Genomic DNA, 25,587 nt, shown 5'->3' on the forward strand with positions numbered 1-25,587 from the left:
TAATTGGTGTGAATATCTCATTGCGGTCTTAATTTGCATCTCCCTAATAGCTACTGAAGATGAACCTTTTTTCATGTGTTTTTTAGCCATTTGTATTTCCTCTTCTGAAAAATGTCTTTTCATTTCTTTTGCCCATTTTTATAATTGGGATGTTTGTACTACTGTCATTGAGTTGTTGGATTTCTTTATATATGCAAGATATCAGTCTTTTGTCAGATACCTGGTTTCCAAATATTTTTTCTCATTGAGTTGGCTGCCTCTTCGCTTTGACAAATTCCTTTGAGGTACAGCAGCTTTTAATTTTGAGGAGTTTCTATTTAACTCTGCCTGATTTTTAATAGATACCTGTGTCTTCTGTCCCTTCTACTTCCTTTCCCTAGTGGTTTATACACAGGATGGACTCAAAAGTTGTGATGAATTGACTTGGAGCAGGGATCTGATTTCAGTATCAACTACTCACAGTTTAGCAGACAGTCTGGAAAAGCAGGCAATTCTGCGAATCTATGACATCACCCACGAAAAAAGGGAATCTGGAGAAGTCACCGTCTATACGGAGCCCTTTTACTGCTTAGAATAATCATGACAAAAGGTGGAAGCAAAATAATTTGCTGTCAGGGGACTATGGCTTCTCTGTACAGTTGCAAGATCCCTTTACTGATTATGCAAAATAAAACACCTTATGCCCTGTTCTGTAAAAAGATTTAAGGGATATAAGATTTCCTGTAACGGCAAGTCCTCCTCCTGAGGTCAACTGCACTATCACATAGTGTGCTCTACTCAGTAATGGATTAAACACACAGCAAAACAGATTGGCGTTGAGACCCCAACATCCGACTGCGGCCCAGCCCGCGGCGTCCCCCACCCCCTAAAGGGCTCAGCCGCAAAGGCTTCAAGGGAACTCCCGCACGTCTGCGCGCGCAGTACTGGGACGGAGGGACCGCGCGGCACGCACAATTGCCCTGGAAACCACTGCGCGCGCACGCGCAAGCACGGGGCGGGGAGACCTGAGCTAAGAGTTTAGCAGTGGGAGTGGTTTTACCCTCCCACTCGACTGTCGCTCTCCGGCGGGTGGGCGCGCGCCGCTGCCCATCTCCCTCGAGCGGCGCGTCCCTACCAGCACGCGCCCGGCTTGCGCGCTCCTCGGGCCTCCCTCCCCTCCTCACTCGCACCCTTGCCCTCCTCCCGCATTTGTGCGCCGGTGCAGCAGGCCGTGGGAGCATCCGGGCATTTCTGCAGCCAAGCGGCCATCCGGGCGGCGGCGGCGGTCGAGGAGATCTCGTGGCAGGGACGAGGCGGGGGGAAGGCGAAAGGGGGATGAGGCATTAAGCCAGAGTCGCCGCGGGAGGCGGAGTGGGAGGCGACTCTCGCGACCGGAGGAGGGCCGGGCACGGGGCTCGTAGTCCCTCTCGCGCATTCCCTTGGCCAGCCCGGGTTCCAGAGATGCATCTGCATCAGGTCCTCACCGGGGCTGTCAACCCTGGAGACAACTGCTATTCCGTGGGCAGCGTTGGGGATGTCCCCTTCACGGTGAGCCGCGGCCGGGAGCCTCAGGGGGAGACACCCATCCGCCCCTGGGGCCCACGCTTTCCTCCGAGGCTGCGAGGGGTTGGTGGGCCGTAACCGCACCCCCTTTGCAGCCTCGGCTTGTAGTTTCCTCTTGGTGCGGTGGGACGGTGTGTCCTGCAGCAGGTGTGGGGAATAACCCGTCAGGTGGAAAGGATTAGGGATCCACCTCACTGTCCGTTCTCAGCAAACGGGCCCCCGGATGACTGGGCTAAAAGGTTCCTCTTTTGGGGTAGCCCATGGTCTGCAGTGGTGGAAGGTGGTTACAGCCGCTCAAATCCCAGAGCGTCGGTGTCGCACCTGCTCTTGGTGTGGAGGAGATGAGACTTGCTTTTAGTCTCAGAGCGTGGAGGCGGTGCTGCTCCTGGCTCCACCTGCCCGTGGTGCCAGGGCAGCGAGGAGCCGCTGGAGCCTGTTGGCTTTAAACCTGACCCTTTGTATCTCCTGATATGCAGGATCTTAATTCCAACAAAAAAATAGAAAAAAATTCATCTTCTGCCTCTGAAATGTTTAGAATGGAAGGCTTAGAGTAACTGTGGCTTGGAGAGCTACCCTGTTTATAACAAGATCTCAGTTAATCCTCCTAGGTAGTATTTAAACCTGTTTGCAAGGTAGGCTGTTTTTTTCCCCCCTTTTACTTTTTTTTTTTTTTTTTTTTAAGCCAAGGCAAGATGAAAATTTTATGTCCGTTTGTGTTGTTTGTAGAAATAGAGTGTATGTAGATAATGTTTTGAAACCTCTATAAAATCTAGATGAAGTAGACATGTTTTCAACGATATTGTTGATCAGTGCTTTTTGAAAATAGGGTGTTGTAAGTATAGTTAATTCAAGTCAAGGCCTAGAGCTCCTTTTACCCATAGACAGACACCTATGGATTAACACAGGTTCCGTTTTTGTATTAAATTTATACAAGGTTTTCCTTGTAGACAATGAGACCTTGATTAAATACACATTGTTACTGATAACCATTCAGCTTGATAAATTGGAAATAGCATAATGATATGCATTTTAGACAGGGAAACTTTGATCTGAGGTCTCTTTTCCAATGGAATGTTTTTAAAACTGCAGAAATTTAAAACTCCAGAAAAACTGCAGAATCATGTAGCACAGTGCATTCTGGAACAGAATTTATCATCTTTAATGTTTTGTGTTACATTAAAAATACTCCCACAAATTGCTCTATGGCCATTTTAATCTTTGAAATGTAATCAGTTTGGCTTTGTTCCAGCTTAGAATGAGCACTTTACAAATATGATTTGTGACTTATATTGTTAAACCTAGCACTGTCAAAAGTGTCATCTATGTTTTGAGTACATGTCACTTAAAAGATCGATATAGAATTGAGATTGGATGCCAAGAATGTGGAGAATATTTAGGAGATAGGGAGAAGAACTTTTCCTTTCCCCTAACTGTGTAGGTGGGGAGGAAATTCCCTAGATTTAGAAGAGCAGGTTTCCTCCATCAAGAAACAAATTGTAACTGGAAACTTGGGTTATGGGGTATTTTCCCACAATCATGGTGGTAGTAGTTTCCTGCTTCCATTTAAAATGGAGCAGTGTCTCACTGCAGGCCGGGTACAGAGTGCTAACAGATTCAGATGCAGTTTGGAAAAGCAAGCGCAAGAACCATTTGATCCTTGGAATCATTTTCAGATCTTTTTCCACTTAATTCAACTTGTCACTAAGTCTAGGAATTTTTCTGCAGTGTCTGTCAGGTTTGCCCCTTTTCATGTCGTGAGTCACCACCTTATTGTTGAACCTTATTCCTGTTAAATATAGAAGGTACCAAACTGGTTTACCTGGTACTCATCTTTGATCAACTTCAGTTCATCCTCTACACAGCTGTTGTGATAATTTCCTTCAAATGCCGTATACACCGTGTCATGCTTAGCTTACAAATATGTAGTTGTTCCTAATAGCTGTCTTATGAAATTTAAACTTGTCAGATGTCTCCTGCCATCTTTGACTTTATATTTGATTACATATGCTCCTCACTTTGATCCCTCTGCTGTAGACAAACTGTTTTTCTTATGGTGGTAGCTTGTGTTTTTACTTTGCAACAAGAGAACCCTTGCTTTTCATCTTTCCAAATAGGACTCAAAATTTACCTGGTTTAGGATGCCTCCCCCTAATACCGATTGTTATTTTGACCCTTTCGCACTTATAAACCCATTTGCACATCATCTCATTTTAATATCTTAGTTTTGAAAGCACTGATCCACAGTTATAATTTTGCCATGAATTAGAAATTACCTTCGAGCTATATGAAAAACAGATTTGCTTTAAAAAATGAGAGCAAGCTGTTTCAAGCGCTCTAGAATCAACTAACAAATATTTGAATTCCTTTATTTGTATAGTGCTTTACAATAAAAGCTTCATAGAGCATGCCATTTTATCCTTTCAGCAATCAGATGAAAGAACTGAAGTTCTGGGTCAGATGACTAGAAAGGAGACCAGCCAGGATTGAAAGAGGTCTTGTGACTTTTCTGGTGGGCTTTTCTCTTTAGTGTGTTTCATTCCTATCAGAGTATGTGTGGATGACCTAGACATGGCCATTGTAGAAGGAGAGACTGTTGTATAGCTAATCAGTGGTTCTTAGCTGATGGTGTGTTTCAGAGTATGTGTGGATGACCTAGACATGGCCATTGTAGAAGGAGAGACTGTTGTATAGCTAATCAGTGGTTCTTAGCTGATGGTGTGTTTCATGAGAATCTGAGGACCTTTTTAAAATATGGTTGATCATTTATTTAGGAGTCTAGCAACTGAAAAATCTTAAAGAATGGAATTGTTCTATAAGAATTTTGAAGGTTCATGACATTGTAATGATTGAAAAACAGTATGCTATATATTGTTCATGTGTGATGTGATCAGATGGGCTGTGAATGGTTGTGATGTCACAATTGTCCAATTTGTGCTATATTGACATGGTGGTATAGTTTGTAGTGGATAATTGCACTGATGTATAGTTTTAGTGGTGACATATGAGCTAGAATGCTTTTCATTTGCTTTTGCTTTGGCAGTTAATTCAATTGTGATTTTGTAAATATGATTGTGTATATCACCATTTCAGAACATCCCCTTTTTATTGGAGAAGTTGTACATTTACAGAAAAATCACACAGAAAGTACAGTTTCCATATTAAACCCTCTCCCCTCAGTTTTCCCTATTATTAACACTTTGAATTAGGGTGGAAAACATCACTTTTTGGTCATTCTATTTTTCAATATAAAATCAGAACTTAGTTTTTTAGTGTTTTTAAACACTCAATTATGATTTTGTAAACATAGTTGAGTATATCACATTTTAAAGCATCACTTTTTGATCATTCCATTCTTTTTTATATAAGATATAAGCTCTGGAAATATTGTTACTCTGCAACAAGTCAGACCCTAGGGAGTCTGTGCTGGTTTGAATGGATTATGTCCCCCAAAATGCCATTATCTTTGATGTAATCTTGTGTGGGCAGAAGTATCAGTGTTGATTAGATTGTAATTCTTTGAGTGTTTCCATGGAGACACACCCCACCCAACTGTGGGCGATGACTCTGATTGGATAATTTCCATGGAGGTGTTACCTTGCCTATTACAGGGTGGGTCTAAATTAAATCACAAACAGAAGGAACTCAGCACAGCTGAGAGTGACATTTTGAAGAGGAGCTACAGCCAAGAGGGACACTTTGAAGAATGCACAGAAGCTGAGAGAGTAGCTGCAGATGAGAGACAGTTTGAAGATGGCCATTGAAAGCAGACTTTTACTCCAGAGAAGCTAAGAGAGGGAAAATGCGCTAAGAGTAACTAAGAGTGACATTTTTGAGGAACTGCAGCCTAGAGAGGAACGTCCTGGAAGAAAGCCATTTTAAAACCAGAACTTGGAGCAGACACCAGCCACGTGCCTTCCCAGCTAACAGAGGTTTTCTGGACACCATTGGCCATCCTCTAGTGAAGGTACCCGATTGCTGATTGTTACCTTGGACACTTTATGGCCGTAAGACTGTAACCAAATAAACCCCCTTTATAAAAGCCAATCCATTTCTGGTGTTTTGCATCCCCGCAGCATTAGCAAACTAGAATGGAGTCCAAGGAGATGATCTTCTACCATATACATACTTGTTTTAACTTTATTTAGCCTTTAAGACATTTCTGACTGTGCTCTTAGAGATATGTGGATGTTTTGAGGCTTTATGCATCAGAGGTCTTCTACCCTATACATACTTTGTTTTACTTTATTTAGCCTTTAAGACATTTCCAACTGTGTTTTTAGGGATATGTGAAAGTTTCAAGGCTTTATGCTTTAGATATGGTAAATTTCTCATTATTTATGTAACATTGCTTTCTGAGAAATGGTCTTTAGTTTTCTTTTTATTTTCTGTAAATGTTAAAGTATTAAAAAGTGAAGAAACATGATTACTAATGTAATTTAAATTTTTTCACCATTTGGCCTTAAGGGGTGCAGACTTTATTTTTAGGTGTATGGGGACAGTTGATGCTGTTCCAGTCTGTCATGTATTGAACACATTGACCAAAGATTACAAAAATTAGTAATTCATGTCCACTCTTAGGGAGCTTAAAATATACTGGCAGAAATTAAAAAGGATTTAAATAATTATAACATAAAGCGGACGGAAGAGATCACTTGTAATTGGTAAGATACAAAAAGGTTTCACGGAAGATTGGTATTTGGAAAGATACCACTGTGTGGTATTGTAAATGAGGCACTAACACATTCCCATGGGAATTCATGAGTAGTAAGAGATCGCTTTTTAGCCAGGGGAATCAGGGAGTTGGACAGAAAAATGCTTCTGCACTGGTCAGTTATCAATAGGTGTAACAGCTCATGTATCTGTTGAAACCTTTGCTGATAGTAAAGAAATAGAAAGAAGTAAAAAATTTAGAGTATATAGGTTGTCCAAGGGAACATCAGAATAAATGAAAGTAATGGATTATATATCCTGTATATGTTTTGTTAGGTTTATACTTCTGTACTTAACTTTTTGGGGTGGTTATGGTAAGTGGTGTATTTAGAAGATTTCAGTTTGCAATTGTTCATAGCTAATATATAAAAATATTATTGATTTTTGCCTGTTGATTTTGTATCCTGGGACCTTATTAGTTCTAGTGGGTGTTTTTATTTATTTATTTACTTATTTTTGGTACATGCCTTGAGACGTAAAAAAAATCATGCCACCTGCGAATTGGAACAGTTTTATTTCTTCTTTTCCAACCTGAATGTATTCTGTTTCCTTTCCTTGCATTATTGCACTGGCTAGGACCTCCAGTACTAGTTTTTTGTTTGTTTTGTTTTGTTGTAGAGGTTCTTTTTTTTTTTTTTTTTTTTTTTTTATTTTTTTTTTGATTTTTATTGAGATTGTTCAGATACCATACAATTATCCAAAGATCCAAAGTGTACAATCACTTGCCCCTGGGTACCCTCATACAGCTGTGCATCCATCACACTTAATTTTTGTTCAATTTTTAGAAACTTTTTATTACTCCAGACAAGAAATAAAGTGAAAGATGAAAAGAGAAAAAAAGAAAAGGAAACTCTAAACCTCCCCTATCCCTAACCGACCCCCCTCAATTGTTGACTCCTAGTATTGATATAGTACGTTTGTTACTGTTTATGAAAAAATGTTGAAATACTACTAACTGTAGTATATAGTTTGTAATAGGTATATAGTTCTTCCCTATATGCCCCTCTATTATTAACTTCTAATTGTATTGTCATACATGTGTTCTGGTTCATAAAGTGATTTCTAGTATTTGTACAGTTGATCATGGACATTGCCCACCATAGGATTCAGTTTTATACATTCCCATCTTTTGACCTCCAACTTTCCTTCTGGTGACATATATGACTCTGAGCTTCCCCTTTCCACCTCATTCACACACCATTCGGCACTGTTAGTTATTCTCACATCTTGCTACCAACACCCCTGTTCATTTCCAAACATTTAAGTTCATCCTAATTGAACATTCTGCTCATACTAAGCAAGAGCATCTACATTTCTTCCACAAGGCAGGAGGGAGAGTCATAGAAGGTAGAGAGGCAAAAGAAAGAGGAAACAAAAAAATGACAGCTAGGAAGCAGCAAAAGGAAAAATAACCTTAAATCAAAGTAGAATAAAGAATCAGACAATACCACCAATGTCAAGTGTCTAACATGCCTCCCCTATCCCCCCTCTTATCTGCATTCACCTTGGTATATCACCTTTGTTACATTAAAGGAAGCATAATACAATGATTCTATTAGTTACAGTCTCTAGTTTATGCTGATTGCATCCCTCCCCCAATGCCTCCCCATTTTTAACATTTGCTTAAAAGGTTGACATTTGCTTGCTCTCCCTCGTAAAAGAACATATTTGTACATTTTATCACAATTGTTGAATGCTCTAGATTTTACCAAGTTACACAGTCCCAGTCGTTATCTTTCCTCCTTTCTTGTGGTGTCTCACATGCTCCCCATCTTCCTCTCTCAACCGTATTCATAGTTACCTTTGTTCAGTGTACTTACATTGTTGTGCTACCATCTCCCAAAATTGTGTTCCAAACCACACACTCCTGTCTTCTATCACCCTCTAGTGCTCCCTTTAGTATTTCCTGTAGGGCAGGTGTCTTGTTCACAAAGTCTCTCATTGTCTGTTTGTCAGAAAATATTTTGAGCTCTCCCTCATATTTGAAGGACAGCTTTGCTGGATACGGATTCTTGGTTGGTGGTTTTTCTCTTTCAGTATCTTAAATATATCACACCACTTCCTTCTTGCCTCCATGGTTTCTGCTGAGAGATCCGCACATAGCCTTATTAAGCTTCCTTTGTATGTAATGGATTGCTTTTCTCTTGCTGCTTTCAGGATTCTCTCTTTGTCTTCGACATTTGGTAATCTGATTATTAAGTGTCTTGGCGTAGGCCTATTCATCTCTCTTCTGTTTGGAGTACGCTGTGCTTCTTGGATCTGTAATTTTATGTCTTTCATAAGAGATGGGAAATTTTCATTAATTATTTCCTCTATTATTGCTTCTGTCCCCTTTCCCTTCTCTTCTCCTTCTGGGACACCAATGATACGTACATTATTGTACTTTGTTTCATCCTTGAGTTCCCGGAGACGTTGCTCATATTTTTTCATTCTTTTCTCCATCTGCTCCTTTGCGTGTAGGCTTTCAGGTGTTTTGTTCTCCAGTTCCTGAGTGTTTTCTTCTGCCTCTTGAGATCTGCTGTTGTATGCTTCCATTGTGTCTTTCATCTCTTGTGTTGTGCCTTTCATTTCCATAGATTCTACTAGTAAGTTTTTTGAACTTTTGATTTCTGCCGTATACATGTCCAGTGCTTCCTTAACAGCCTCTATCTCTTTTGCAATATCTTCTCTAAACTTTTTGAATTGATTTAGCATTAGTTGTTTAAATTCCTGTATCTCGGTTGAAGTGTACGTTTGTTCCTTTGACTGGGCCATAACTTTGTTTTTCTTAGTGTAGGTTGTAATTTTCTGTTGTCTAGGCATGGTTTCCTTGGTTATCCAAATCAGGTTTTCCCAGACCAGAACAGGCTCGGGTCCCAGAGGGAAGAAATATTCAGTATCTGGTTTCCCTGAGGGTGTGTCTTAGAAAATTGCTCCACCCTTTGATGCCTTGGGTCACTGTGTTTTTCTGCCCAGCAGGTGACGCCTGTTAGCCTATAAATCTTGCCTGGTGTGAGGAGGTATGGCCGTGTTCCCCCAGGCTCTGGGGTCTGGTTCTGAATGGAAAGGGCCCCACCCCTTTCCTCCTAGAGAAGACAGACCCCTCAGGTGGAGGTCATTAGCATTTCAATGGTCTCAGTCTCTGCTTGTGGTGTCTCCACCCTTCCCCGAGTCACAGCCCTGGAAACTGAAAATGACTGGGGCTTTCTCCACTGAGCCAAAAAAGAAACAGATAGTCCCCTTCAGACCCAGTCCAAGGCAACCCTCCGTCTCTCCCAGGTCAGTCGTCACCCAAAGCCTCTGTCTGTTTTTTGGGGCTGCGTACCTGTAGTGAGCAGTTCACACTCGCTACTTAAAACGCCAGTTGGAGCTCAGCTGAGCTGTATTCGCTTGCTGGGAGAGAGCTTCTCTGTGGCACCACACGGCTCTGCAGCTCGGGCTATGGGGGAGGGGTCTCCCGACCTGGTTCCGCAGGTTTTACTTACAGATTTTATGCTGTGTTTTCGGGCATTCCTCCCAATTCAGGTTGGTGTATGATGAATGGATGGTCTTGTTTGTCTCCCCGCAGTTATTCTGGATTATTTACTAGTTGTTTCTAGTTTTTTGTAGTTGTTCCAGGGGGACTACTTAGCTTCCACTCCTCTCTATGCCGCCATCTTGCCCGAGTCCTCTTTGTTGTAGAGGTTCTTTATGGTTGAGAACTCTCCCTTCTCTTCTTAGTTTGCTGAAAATTTTAGTCAGAAAGGATCTTGAATATCTTTGAATGCTTTTACTGCATCAATTCACATAGTCATGTGATTTTTCTTTTTTAGATTATATGGTGAATTAATTGATTGATTTTTGAGTATTGAACCAGGTTTGTATCACCAATATAAACTTCACTTGGTTGTAGTACATTCTTCTTTTTATATGTGGCTGGACTCTATTTGCTAATATTTTATTGAGCTTTTTTGCGTCTGTGTTCATTGGGGATATTGGTGTATAGTTTTTTTTCCTTTTTGCCTTGTCTAGTTTGAGTATCATTGTAGTGCTTGTTTAATAAAATGAATTATCCATTCTTTTTCTGTTTTCTGCCAGGGATAATGTAAAATTGGTATTATTTTAAATGTTGGTAGAATTTGCCAGTGAAAGCATCTGGCTTTGGAGATTTCTTTTTTGGGGAGTTATTAAGCTACAAATTAAACCTCTTTCATAGTTATAGACTCTTCAGATTATATATTTCATCTTGTGTGTATTTTTGTAGTTTCTGGTTTTGGAGGAATTAGTCTATTTCATCCATTTCATTATTAAATTTATGTGTGTATAGGTATTTGTAGTATTGCATTATTGTCCTTTTAATGCTTATAAGGTTGGTAGTGATTTTTCCCTTTTTGATTCTTGATTTTGGTAATTTATGTCTTCTTTCTTTTTCTTTGCCTGTCATATTAGAGGGTTATACAATTTATTGATATTTTCAAAGAACCACAGTTTGATATCATTGATTTTCACTATTGTTTTTCTGTTTTCAGTTTCATTGATTTCTTCTCTTATTTTTATTTCTTACCTTCTACTTGCTTTGAACTTATTTTGCTCTTCTTTTTCTAATTTATTAAGATGGAAGCTTAGATTTGAGAATGTTTACCCATGTTTCTTTGAGCATTTTCTACTAGCCACTTTAACATTTTTGTCTGATAATTTCAACATCTGTGTCTGTTTATTGTCTTTTCCCGTGTAAATTGAGATTTTATTAGTTCTTTTTTATGCTGAGTCATTTCAGATTATACCCTGGGCATTTTTTCTATTACGTTATGATTCTCTGGATCTTGTGTAAATTCTATGGGGAGTTTTGATGTTTTTGTTTTAGCAGGCGTGGACCTGGTTGGATTCAGGCTATAAATTCTGACTAGCCTTCTATGGGATACAGTTTCAATGTTCCTTTTTGAAAGCCTTTGTAAGTACTATTTGGCCATATCCTGTGTATGTGCCACCTGGTGCCAGTATGGGACCTGGACAGTGGTCTCTCCTGTAGTTCAGTTCTCAAGGTCTTTGCTATACTGTTTTGGGTGTGACCCATACATGTGCAGCCTAAGGATGAGCCAGGAGTTTATGAACAAGTTTATCAGGTTGTGTTTTGAGCTCTTCCTTTCTGTGATCTTCTTGGTATTTTCTGATTTTTTGGGGCTCCCACATTTTGGTTCTGTGGCCAGAAAGCTGAGACTTTAGTTACCCTGTTCTGCATTTTCTGTGACTCTGCCTGGGTTCAGTGCCAAGCCATGTGAGGACAGAAGAGGACAAAAAAAGCATCAGAGATTTACCCCACTTTTTTTTGATCAGAGCTTCTCAGATTGGAGCTGTGGGATTGCTTGGGGGCTGGGGCATGAAAGAATGGCAAAAAGAAAAAAGAAAAAGAAAGAATATTTTCCCCTCTCTCTCTTTGAACATTAGGAGTCTTTTTTCCCACTGCTTGAGTCAAAATAGAGGGCTTCTGCCTGGATCTCTTTTGTCTAATTTCGGTCCATGTTGGTAGACACTGGAGGAAAAGGGAGAACTCTGCTGTTACAGTGGAGTTTAAATTCTGTTCTTCTTTCCTAGTCTGTCTGTTACCATTTACTTTTCAGAGTCTTCAAATAGCTTTTTTTTATGCATTCTGACCAGGTTTTATGGCTGCATTCAGTGGAAGGGGCATCGTTGATTATGCTTTTAACATCTTACTCATAATTGGACCCATCATACCATTTTTCAAACTATCATAAAATATCAGCGTCCTAGGAATAAATCTTATAATGTGTGTGCAAGACCTGTATGAGAAAAATTAGTAAAACTTATTAAAAGACCTAAATAAAGGAAAATAAATACTATATTCGTGGATTGAATGATTCACTACTATAAAGATACCAGTTCTTCCCAACTTGTTTGTAGATTTGACGCATTCCCAATCTAAATCTTAAGAGGATTTTGACAAAATGATGCTAAAGTTCATATGGAAATAGATAGGGCTAAGAATAGATAATGTGATCTTGAAGAACAATTGAAGTGAGAGGACTTGTTCTATCAGATCAAGACTTATAAAGTTTTAGTCATTAAGATGGCATAGTGTTAGCCTAAGGACAAATAGACCAAAATTACAGAATAGAGCACCACACAAAGACCCACCATTTATTATACTTGATTTATATCTAAGATGACATGGTAGAGTAGTGCAGTATGGTTGATCGTTGCAATCAAAAGTTCTGGGAAACTGTTATCCATATAGGAAAAGAAATAAAACTTAATCCCTATTTCACACCATACATAAAAATTAACTATAGGTAAATTATAGATCTAGATGTGGAAAACAGAAAAATTAAGATTTCAGAAGGCCATATATAAATGTTTATTCATGATCTTAAGGTTGCAAAAGACTTTTTAAGCAAAACACCAAATACACCACAATTGCAGATAAATAATATATTTTGGATAATGTGAGCCAGGTTTCTCACTGTTAAAGAAAAGAGCTACAAATATAGAAAATGGGAAGGCTAGAAAGAACACTGTGGTGAATGTAATTGGATAAGAGGAATCAGAATGAACTCATGAATATATGTGTGTGTAAGTATATATCCACTTACATGTATATATTATATGTGTATATCTATAAATATTTATATTTTGAGAAAGAAAGAGCAATGTATTGGTGTATAGATGTATAAATATAGATAAAGTGGAAATATATATGTGTATTGGGGTACCATTGCCGCTAGACCCTTTTAGTGGACAGTGAAAAATAGCTGTGTGTGTGTACTGTATATGCATACATAAATGCACACATCTATTTCCTAGCTCTTTTGATTGAGAGGGCCTAGAAGCAGTGATACCCCAGCAGCAGTGAGCACAACTGGCATCCAGATCTTGGTTTCTAAATAACATTCTCCACTAAGAGGAATCAATATTCTGTGGAGAAATAGCTGATTTTAGGCCGGAGCAGATTAAATAAAGATGAGCCTGGAATATCTTGTTGTGCCAGAAAGTAAGAAAGAAAGAATGATGGGAGCATGTCAAAAGGACACAGAAACTAACTTGTAGAGTTTTCTACTGGCCAAATCTGGGATCATTTGAGCATAAAAATAAATGATAGTAATAGATTATAACCCTTAGAATCTGAGTCCTATGAATATAAATCAATAAACAAATAAGGAAAGCCAACTAATAAATGATGAAATGATAGAAAATCACCATTTGGCAATCATCATGGCAGTGATCGATTTAGGCAAGAATCATTAATGGATACTAAAACTAGTAAGTGAGGGTTTGATAAGTAACAGGATGTTAACATGGCCTCAGAATATCTTCCCACAAGATAGTTCACTAATTACAAAGGAAAAGTAGTAACTTTATTGAGGAGAAACCCGGCATATACCACCTTCACCAACTGATCACAATTAACATTACAAAGCCTTCTGATAGAATGCATCACTTCTTTGATACTCCTGCCAAAACCATATAACTTGAATCTAATCATGAGGAAACATCAGACAAACCTAAATTTTGAGACATTCTGCAACATAATTGGCTAGTACTCTTCAAAAATTTTAATGTCATGAGAGACAAAGAAAGAATGAGAAACTATTCCAGATTAAAGGAGTCTAAAGAGACATAACTAAATATGTGATCTGGGATTTTCTTTTGCTGTAAAGAACACTATTGCGACAGAGAAATTTGAATAAGACCTGTAGTTTAGATAATAGTATTGTATGTTAATTTCCTGATTTTGATATTTGTAGTGTGATTATTTAAAGGAATGCTTTTGCTTTTAGAAATACATGCTTAAGTACTAAGGGATGAGAGGGAATCATGCCTGCAACTTACTCTCAAATGGTTCAGAAAAAATATGTGTATGTTATATATGTGTAGAGAAAATGATAAAGCAAATGTAAGATATTAATATATGGGGAATCTGGATAAAGGGCATACAGGAATTCTTTGTAGTCATTCTTGCAATTTGTAACCCTGAAATTATGTCAAAGTAAAAAAGTAAAAAAAAAAAAAAAAAGTACCATCACCATAAAAGAAAACATCAATAAATTGGACTACTTTAAGATTAAGAATTTATGTTCATCAAAGATAGTATTACAAGTAAAAATGCAAGCCATGGAGTCAAAGATGATATTTGTAACACATAAATTTGACAAAGAACTAATATCCAGGATAGAAAAATGTCTACAAATCAATAAGAAAATGATAACCTAATTTAAAAAAAATGGATGAAAGACCTGAACAAACACTTCACAAAAGAGAAAATCCAAATGACCAATAACATGGAAACGTGCTCTGTTTCATTAGTGGTCATCAAAATGCAAATTGAAGTCAGGAGATACTATTACATAAAACTACGAGATTTTTTTTTTTTTTTTATCATCATTTTATTGAGATATATTCACATACCACGCAGTCATACAAAACAAATTGTACTTTCGATTGTTTACAGTACCATTACATAGTTGTACATTCATCACCTAAATCAATCCCTGACACCTTCATTAGCACACACACAAAAATAACAAGAATAATAATTAGAGTGAAAAAGAGCAATTGAAGTAAAAAAGAACACTGGGTACCTTTGTCTGTTTGTTTCCTTCCCTTACTTTTCTACACATCCATCCATAAACTAGACAAAGTGGAGTTTGGTCCTTATGGCATTCCCAATCCCATTGTCACCCCTCATAAGCTACATTTTTATACAACTGTCTTCGAGATTCATGGGTTCTGGGTTGTAGTTTGATAGTTTCAGGTATCCACCACCAGCTACCCCAATTCTTTAGAACCTAAAAAGGGTTGTCTAAAGTGTGCATAAGAGTGCCCACCAGAGTGATCTCTCGGCTCGTTTTGGAATCTCTCTGCCACTGAAGCTTATTTCATTTCCTTTCACATCCCCCTTTTGGTCAAGAAGATGTTCTCCGTCCCACAATGCCGGGTCTACATTCCTCCGCGGGAGTCATATTCCACGTTGCCAGGGAGATTCACTCCCCTGGGTGTCTGATCCCACGTAGGGGGGAGGGCAGTGATTTCACCTTTCAAGTTGGCTTAGCCAGAGAGAGAGGGCCACATCTGAGCAACAAAGAGGCATTCTGGAGGAGGCTCTTAGGCACAAATATAGGGAGGCCTAGCCTCTCCTTTGCAGCAACCATCTTCCCAAGGGTAAAACTTATGGTAGAGGGCTCAACCCATCAAACCACCAGTCCCCTATGTCTGTGGTCATGTTAGCAACCATGGAGGTGGGGTAGGCGAATACCCCTGCATTCTCCACAGGCTCCTCAAGGGGGCACTACATCTTTTTTTTTTTTCCCTTGTTTTTCTTTTTTCTTTCTTTTTTTTTTTTTTAACTTTCCCTTCTTTTTTAAATCAACTGTATAAAAAAAAAAAGTTAAAAAGAAAACAAACATACAATAAAAGAACAATAAGTTTGGCTACGCCAGTGATGGCAAAAATGCAGTAATGGAAATTCTCATACACTGCTAGTGAGAGTATAACTTGGTACAAGTACTTTAGAAAACAAGTTAGCCTTATATACCAAAATTTAAGGTATCCATACCTCTAAGATCTATCACTCCTCATAGTTATATATTATAGAGAAATGCATGCACATATGCAGGATATGTCTACAAGAATGTTCAGAGCAGTGTTATTCATAAGGCAAAATGTCCATGGACATTAGAAAGGATAAATTGTGGTACATGCAAGGTATTATTAATCAGTGATGAAAATGAATGAATCACAGCTACATGTACTGTGAATAAACCTCTGACCAAATGTTTAGGGAAAAGAATAGGATACAAAAGAATACTTACAGCATGATTCCATTTACAAAAAGTTCAGAGGGCAGGCAAAACTAAGCCATATTGTTTAGGCATTCATAGAGGCAGGAAAACTGTAATGAAAAGCAAGGAGGTGATTTTAAAAAAATTCAGGGTAGTGGCTACTTCTGCTTGAGGGAGGGAAGTCTAATTTAGAAGGGACACATGGTAATCTTTTGGATTGTTGGAAATAGTCTCTCCCCCTACTTTTTTTTTGGGTGGTGGTTACACAGGTGTTCATTCTTTATCATGCATGTTTGTTTTATTATACATCTCTATTTTTTTTAATTGGTTTAGTAGGGTTTGTGAGGGAGTGGATATAGGTGTGTATTTGTCTGCTATTTTTAAAGGGAAACTCAAGCCTTCTTTACTAATTTAGAAAAAAACCTGTCTACCTCTCCCTCCCATAAGGTTGGGTGGGGGGAAGAGCAAAATGTAAACTTTACAAGGGCAGGGACGTTGTTTTTGTTTTCCACCACATTATGACTTACGTGTCTGGCCCAGAGTAACTGTTCAGTAAACATCTGTTGACATGAATCCCCAGCAGTCATTGTGTTGTAAATATTTGAATAAAGAGTTGAAATATTTGAGTAAAGAGTTGAAATTTGATAAAGAGTTGAAAAGGTAGTTGAAACTGCCTTAAGTAATGGGGGATTTATTGTAAGGATACAGAAGTGGGAGAAGACAAATCTTCCAAGAATCTTGCCTTACAAGTTGTAGTACAGTTGGCTCTCACTTATCAGGAACTTGGTCAGCTCTGGGCACTTGTTAATCTGTCTCTAGAGGGCTGTGTGATCTCTTAAAATGTCTCTGCCTCTCTTGGTGTCACATGCGTTAAAACTGGCTTGCCTGAGGACCACCTTGACTTCCCTGGCCTCTGTGTACTAAAGCCCTTTTGACTTTGGTGCCTATTACTACCTGTTAAATTTCTTGAAAATTTCCAGGAAATAGAATCTGGCCCAGCTTGCTTTTTGAAGACCGGCTGCATCGATGGTTGCTGGCCAGCCTGTAGTTTTTGGTATTAAGTTCTTCGTTTTTGGACCCAAGTACCAACCTCTGGTCCAAGCAGTTGTGTGCAGTAGGTATTAGTCATGTAGTCTGCTAGGGTTGCCCTTTCAGAAGGTCTGTGGGTGGGGCCAGTTTTGCATAGATGAGCCTGTGGGTAAGATGGGTAATATGCTTGACATGATAAAGCATAATTTTCCTATTATGGGATGTCTAGGTTGTTTCCATTTTTATTTTTGTTACTTTAAATAATGCTGCAATAAATATCTTAGTACTAATTTTAATCTTTGTCTGAATGTCTGGATGTTTTCTTAGGATACAGTAGAAGTAGACTTAATGAGTCAGAGTACATTCATATTTCTTTAAAATTTCTTAATCCATATTACCACATTGTTTTCCAGAAAAGTTGTATGGTTTTATACGCAGTAGTGTATGAGAATGACAGGTGCACCATACTCTTGCCCATTGGTTTTTGCTATGCTTTATTTAAGGCTGAAAAAAGTACTTTGACTATCTAGTCCTCCAAAGCCTTGCTCTCTCTGGGTACATATTCTGGTCTGTTTTAGTATCTTTGTTACCATTATGCATCCTGTTTTGCCAGCCTTCCATCCTAGCATTCTCATTTCACTCCCCACTCTATTGTCATGGCCAATACCACATTTTCTTTGAAGGCCTGTTCTGTATATCCCCAATCTTTGTACCAGTTTTAGTTCTAGTCAGGGCAAGAGACAGAGATGTATTGAAGTAAAAGCAGGATTTATTTTGTAATACACTATGAACTATCAAGGAAAGGCAGTTTGGCCAGAGAAGGTTTAGATCTGGAAGGCCTGTAAAATCAAGGGATTTTATGCACTTGTTTTCTCATGGTTTCTTTCTTGTCTTTAGGGATTAATTAATTTGCATCTCAGACTAGTGGTTTCAACTTCAAATTGCACATGGTTCATAATGGCTGCCTTAGCCCTGAATATGTGTCACTTTTCAGTTCAACTTTTCCTGCTAACTATGGGTCTTTTGGTTTAAATTCCCCAGAGTGGAATTTGATTGGCTCAGCTCATTTTTTCCAGCTAGCATTTAGCCATAGGTCATTATTCTGGACCATCCTTGCACCCAGTTAGCTGTGAGTAGGGGCAAGAGTCAAAGGATAGCATAATTGTACCTACTTGGCTGTAGCTGTATATAAGATAGTGCACACTAGATTATTTATCATTTTACTAAATTTTTTAAAAATTTTGAAATAATTTCAAACTTACAGGGTAGTTACAAAATTAATAAAACCCTATCTCTATAGAGAGAACTCCAGTGTACTCCCCATTCCCCAGATACCCAGATCCACCAATTTTAACATTTTTCCACCTTTGCCAAATCATTCTTCTTATCTATCTATCTGTGTATCTGTGCATCTATCTATCTATCTATGTATCTATCTATCTTCTGAACATTTGAGAGCAGGTTGTACACATCATACTCCTTGAACACATAATGCTTCCATATACATTTCCTGAGAACAAGGATATTCATTTATATAATCACCTTAAGTACAGTTAAAAAGTTCAAGAAATTTAACATTCATGTAAACTTTACATGCTATATTCCAATTTTTTCATATGGCCCAATAATGTCCTTTTGAGCCTTTCCTCCTCCATTCTTAGAGCCATCCGGTATAATGTGTTGCTTTCAACTGTCATTATCTCTGTAGTTCCTCTTTCTTTCTTTTTTTTTAAATTGTGGAAACATACAACATAAATCGTCCACCCCAGTGCCTCCCAGGCACAAATTTCAGTGAGATTAATCACATTCACAAATTTTCAGAACCCTCACCATCAACCATTCCTAGAACTTTTCCTTCACCCCAGAACCCTACATTCATTTTGCATTAACTCATTCATTGCCCCTGTCCCTGACCCCTGGCAACCTGCACTCTACTTTCTGTCTCTGAGCTTGCGTATTCTCTGATGTATTCCTTGTGGTTACCATGGGGCCTAAATTTTACATCCTAAATCTCTTAACAATCTTGTTTGCTTTGATACCAACTGAACTTCAATAGCACATATAAACTATGTTTTTTCTATAAAAAGTAGAATCTGTCTCCCACCTTTATGTGTTCTTGTCACAAATCACATATTTATACATTGTGAGTCCAAACCCACTGATTTATCATTCCAGTTTATGCATTTGCCTTTTAGATTCAGTAGGAAGTAAAAAGTGGAATTACAAACCAAAAATACAATAGTACTGGTAATTATATTTACTCCTGTCATCAACTTTACCAGAGATCTTTACATAGATTCAGTCGATCGTCTAGTGTTCTTTACTTTCACCTGCAGAACTCTCTTTAGCATATCGTTTAGGGCTGGCCTAGTAGTGAGGAATTCCCTCAGCTTTTGTTTACCTAGGAATGTTTTAATCCTTCCCTCATTTTTGAAAGACAGATTTGCTGGTGTAGAATTCTTGGTTGGCAGTTTTTTTATTTCAGCACTTTAAATATCATCCCAATGCCTTCTTGCCCCAAAGGTTTCTGATGAGAAATTGGTACTTAATTTATTGAGGCTCCCTCATGTGTGACTTGTTGCTTCTTTCTTGTGGATTTCAGAATTCTCTCTTTATTTTTGGCATCTGACAGTTTGATTATAACATGATATGGTCTGAGTCTATTTGGGTATACCCTCTTTGGAGTTCATTGAGCATCTTGGATGTGTATATTCATGTCTTGTTAAATTTGGGGAGTTTGCAGCAGTTATTTCTTTGAATATTTTCTCGGCCCCTTTCTCACTTTCTTCTCCTTCTGGGATTCGCACACTGTGTATATTGGTATGCTGGATGGTATCCCATAGGTCCCTCAGGCTCTGTTCATTTTACTTCATTCTTCTTTCTGCTCCTCAGGCTGGGTGATTTCAATTGTCTTCAAGTTGTCTGATTCTTTCTTCTGCCGGCTGCAATCTGCTGTTGAATCCTGCTAGGGAATTTTTAATTTCTATTACTGTGGTCTTTAGCTCTGTTTGGTTCCTTTTCAGAATTTCTGTCTCTCTGTTGATATTCTCTTTGTGCTCATCTCTTATTTTCTTGATATCCTTTAATTTGTCATTACAGATTGACCTGTGTGAGTTCTCTCCTTCAGAGCTTATCTATACAGTGAGTTTAGGGGCCTCCCTAGTCCTTTCTGTGCATGGTACTTTTTTGCACATGATACTTTTTTGCACATGCATGTTACCTTGGGCATGTGTGTTTGGCCTTGGGAACTCCCCCTTTTACACAGGTACTAATGTCCTGGAACCTATTCCCTAGGAAACAGTTTCCTCACGGTTTCAGGCACTGAACTGTATGTTCTAGAGCTAGCAATCCCTTGCCCCAGGCAACCACTTGACTGCTCTCCTACAGCATTCTCTAGCCTGCTACATACAGGGAAAATTCTTGGACATTGAGTCTCTTAGGCCACCATCAGACAGACTGGACCAGACATACGTCCTCCTAGTATGTGCATAAGGGTTACTCAGCTCTCCCTGGAACCAGACCAGGGACCTGCACTGGGTGTGTGGGCCGGTTCCATGCTGAGCCTGTGAGAAGATGGAGAAGGGGCCAGTGAGAGCACCAGGAGACCCTACTGCTTTAAGTGGCCTTTTTCTTTAAGTGACACTCACCTGTTACTGTAATCCTTTAAGATTTATTTGGAGCTTTTAAAAAGATGTTTCTACCAGTTCTTGCTGGTTGTTCAAAGCTTCTGTTGGGGGCTGGCCCCAAAGCTTCTCTTTCTGCCATTTTGATTGGGTGACTATATGTGTTTAATCTTTTTATGTGAGCTTATTGAAGCAAATTTGTGCACAATTATAAAATTATAGCTTAAAAGTTGAAAGGCATCTCAGAAGTGATCTAGTCAAAATCTTTCATTTAATTGATTAAGGGAACAGAGAGAGATGGGTTGTGATTTGCCCATTATTACAGTTAGTGTTAGCATCTCTAGATTCTTAGAAGTAAGTGTTCTTTCCATCATATTAAAGTTATTGGAAGTTTAACCAATTATAATTCAATAGTTTAATCATATCATTTGAGAAATAGTTTTTGAACACTATTAGGACTATCCCCCTCAAAATATCAACATTTAGGTTAAATGGCTTTCTGAATAGTTACAAAATAAAGTTGTCAGAGACATCACATATTAATATTGCTGTGTATTTTATAATATATTACTAATTTTAAAACTCTTTCAAATATAAAGTGTGTTAAAAAGAAATTAAACAAAATATTGGGTCATTTAAAGTATTTTCTCTTTTTATGATAATTTAATTTCCAAAGAATGTTCATTCTATTTCCTTAAAAGTAGTCATTTTAAAAAGTAGTACTTTACTTCATTATTCATTATGAGGCAAATTGTTACATACTCAGGCTCTATAGAACAAATCTGAGACAGAATGTTGACTCTTGGTCTTCTTATCTCCTGGCCAGTCCATGGGGCTGAATTTTACCAGTGTTACTGTGATTTCCTTTTGAAACTTTTAATAATTAACACTTTGAATGGTCTATTGTTAGCACTCATGTAAAATAGTTATTTATAAGAGAGATGATTTCTGATTTCCAGTTTTGGTCCTACCTTCTAAAGAGAATGTAGGCAAGGTGAAGATTGATTTGATTTGGTAATGGTTATATTTAGAACAAATTTATTAATTATTGCCTATTTCTCCTTTCAAGGTCTGCTTTTCCTTTCAGATGTTACTAACATCAGTAATGAAAAAAACATGTTTTTTTTTTTACTTTGTTCAGAGGTATATAAATAGGCTTAGTTTGGACTGCAGATGTCTGTTCTCTTTAGCTTAGTATTTAGAAGTTTGTTATATTTTCATATATTTTGTAAATTATAAAAATTGGCTAGTTTTTGACTAATATTAAAAATAGTTCTTATCCTAAAGCTGTTGATTTGTGGGTAAACTAGTTTTCTTTTACTTTCCCTCAGATCAGTTGCTTCTTTGAGGTTGTGAGGAAGAAATTAAAACGAAAAATCATTTGTCTCCTAACACTTATTCATAAACACTCATAGTATTTTGTTGCATTTTCTTTTTTTTTTTTTTTTTCTGGCTATGGATTATTGGTTTTATGTATTTGTATTTGAGTTTTGCCTTATGTTTTACTCAACATATTACTTTCAGCTTTGCCTTATTCTACTGCTTCTTCTAAGTATTCTGTTAATTTTGCATTTCCTGATGTGACTGGTTTCTGAAAGAAACAGTCCCTTTGGTTACCACATATGCAGTCGTTATTAGATATTTCTGACATTGCTTCACTGGTCATGACTTAGGTTAATTTTTTTTGCCCTAAAATTTGTGCATACTGTTTAGTGTCTGTCTCAATTATTTATTTGACTTATGCAGCACTCTTGAGTGGACTTTATCGTGTTAGAATGACTGAATCCTATCAGTAAAGTTTGTTCTCAATCATCTGGAAAGATGAGTTTCTTATTCTATTGCCACCCCTTCCCCCTTACTCTAAATGTTGTCTGGACTTATCTGAATGCCTTATCTGAAAACAGGAGTATTTTTGTTTGTTTGTTTGTTTGTTTTGGCAATAGTTGGTAATGGATAGTTGGTAATGGTAAGGGTTTGACTTTAGTTGTACAAAATTGTAGAAATACAAATGAGGCTAATTAAATTGATTAACTCATTTCTGTATATCACTAGTAATAAGCACCCTTACTTTGTAGACATAAATTTTATTTTGAGAAGTCTGATTAAGTCACATATGTGTAATTGTTATAAATCTACAAAGAATTTGTGATCATCCATAAATGGGGACTATAAAGTAGTCCATGGCCCATTGTGATCTATTTATAAATATACTATCTCAACTCTTCAAAATAATGTTATTCTTTTCCTAATATGTTTGGGCCTTGAATATATCTTCAGACATTTTTTTTTTTATTAAATTCAGTTTTATTGAAATACATTCACACACCATACAATCATCCATGATATACAATCCACTGTCCACAGTATGATAGCATAGTTATGCGTTCATCACCACAATCTATCTCTGAACATTTTCCTTACATCAGAAAGAACCAGAACAAGAATAAAAAATAAAAGTGAAAAAAGAATACCCAAATCATCCTCCCATCCCACCCCATTTGTCCCTTAGTTTTTATCCCCATTTTTCTACTCATCCATACACTAGATAAAGGGGGTGTGATCCACAAGGTCTTCACAATCACACTGTCACCCCTTGTAATCTACATTATTATATAATTGTCTTCAGGAGTCCAGACTTGCTGGGTTGGAGTTTGGTAGTTTCAGGTATTTACTTCTAGCTATTCCAATACATTAAAGCCTAAGAGGTGTTATCTATATAGTGCATAAGAATGTCCACCAGAGTGACCTCTCGACTCCATTTGGAATCTCTCAGCCACTGAAACTATTCGTCTCATTTTGCATCCCCCTTTTGGTCAAGAAGATACTCTCAGTCCCACGATGCCGGGTCCACATTCATCCCCGGGAGTCATACTCTGCATTGCCAGGGAGATTTACACCCCTGGGAGTCGGGTCCCACGTAGGGGGGAGGGCAGCGAGTTCACCTGTCGAGATGGCTCAGTTAGAGAGAGGGCCACATCTGAGCAACAAAGAGGTACTCAGGGGGAGACTCTTAGGCACCATTATATACAACTTTAGACTCCTTTGTGGTAATGAGCTTCATAAGGGCAAGTCCCATGCTCGAGGGCTCAGCACATCAAACCGCCAGTCCCAGTGTTTGTGACAACATCAACACCAGTCCAGGTGAGGATGTCCAACACATCCACACCTTCCCCCAGATCCTCGGGGCTGGGGAGGGGGAGGCTGTAAATATATTTTTTATTATCTGCCCAAATTACTCTAGGATGTGTCACTATTTCACTCTAACCTATACTAACCTACCGTATCTCTCTTCCTATTCAAATTTCCATGCAATTGTGGTGTTTAAACAAATCAACTGTAGAGTTGTACCATTTAGAAAATTTAGATCCTGTACCAAATAGATATCTATTCCCTTGGTCTCATATGAAAGTTGAAGTTTTAAAACACAATCAGTTTCAACCTTTATCCTTTGGCCTGGCTTGCCCTGGTCTTAACCAGACCTGCTTCATTCATATCACTAATTGAAGTCTGGGCTCTTTTTTTTTTTTTTGCTGTATGCACTAATACTGACATTCATATCTGCCGAGCTCTAGCTCTGAGTTTCAGGTGTCTCAGAGATATGCATTGTTCCAGAGACCAGTCAGGTTATACGCTAGGGGATCAGCATCTCAAAGTTTAGAGATAGGCCTTACAATTCAGGGATAGAGTTAACTGCTGTAAGAGCTTACAATCTAGGGACTATTACAATTATTGTGTCCACGTTAGGCTATGTTCTAAGATTCAATTCTGAGTTTACACATTGTAGTTAGTCCATATTGGTGAGGCATCATCCCTCTCACCATGTTTTCTCCAACACTTTTACTCCTATATATATTTTTTCCTACAATTTTATAGAGTTGTATTCACATACTATACTTTTATCCACAGTGTACAATCAGTTGTTCATGGTATCATCATAAAGTTGTACATTTATCACCACAATCAGCACTTGAACATACTGATTACTACAAGAAAAATTGTTTGTTTTTTTTTAGCAATAAGAAAAAATGATAAAAAGAAAAATAACATGTCATACAATACAATATACTACTAAGGACAGCAAATAACACCCCTACCAAGAATCCCATATTACTGCCCTATATCCCCCTCTCATATACATTTAGCATTGCCATATTGCCTTTGTTACATTTAATGGAGGTATATTACAATGTTACTGTTGACCATAGACTCCAGTTTGCTTTGATTATGTTTTTTCCTGAATACCATCCCTTTTTCAAATTTCTACATGGTTGACATTCATTTGCTTTCCCACATGCAAAAACATTTTTATATTTGTATATTTAGTGACAGTCATTGGCCACTCCAGTTTTTGCCACGTTATACGGTCCCAGTCTTTATCATCTATCTTTACCTCTGGTGTCATATTTATAAATATACTATCTCAACTCTTCAAAATAATGTTATTCTTTTCCTAATATGTTTGGGCCTTGAATATATCTTCAGACATTTTGCTTAAAAAAAAAAAAAAACAGCTCATTAACTACACATGACAAAGGATGAATTTCTTTAATCTATATATCATTTTGATAAACAAGAGTGAAGACTGCCTAAACTCAATTATTCTCTTTCAGTTTAGCCTTCCTGAATGCATGGTACAATGTTTCCACCTCATCTGTAAGAATATTTCCTCCTATGAGTGATTTTCTCCGTATATTCCTAGCTTGAAGTACTGTCTTCGCTTTTCATTTGGTGGACTTTTTGGTATTTGTAAATACATGAGTTGGGGATGATTTAAAGTAGTTACAGCAGAGGGTTTTAATAAATAGTAGAAATAGTGTTTTTTCTTCCTGTGTGGTCTTTGATTCCCTCTTTCCTCAGCAGTCATTTACAGACCTGTCCAGGGCATAGATTACCTTCTCAGATGTCATCACATAGCCTTGGCTATTGGATTC

At 38.0% G+C, this 25,587-nt stretch overlaps 1 protein-coding gene across 1 annotated transcript in view; it reads left to right on the top strand.

Moving 5' to 3' along the window:
* Positions 1–1,004: 1,004 nt before the first annotated feature.
* DMXL2 (Dmx like 2) overlaps positions 1,005–25,587 on the top strand; it is a 251,856-nt gene continuing 227,273 nt past the window's right edge. Inside the window, 1 exon segment of the mRNA XM_037833974.1 lies at positions 1,005–1,527. Within this exon segment, the coding sequence (XP_037689902.1) occupies positions 1,441–1,527 (87 nt within the window). The 5' untranslated portion in view covers positions 1,005–1,440.

This window comes from Choloepus didactylus, chromosome 4, assembly GCF_015220235.1.
Source record: "Choloepus didactylus isolate mChoDid1 chromosome 4, mChoDid1.pri, whole genome shotgun sequence".
Classification (NCBI taxonomy): domain Eukaryota; kingdom Metazoa; phylum Chordata; class Mammalia; order Pilosa; family Megalonychidae; genus Choloepus; species Choloepus didactylus.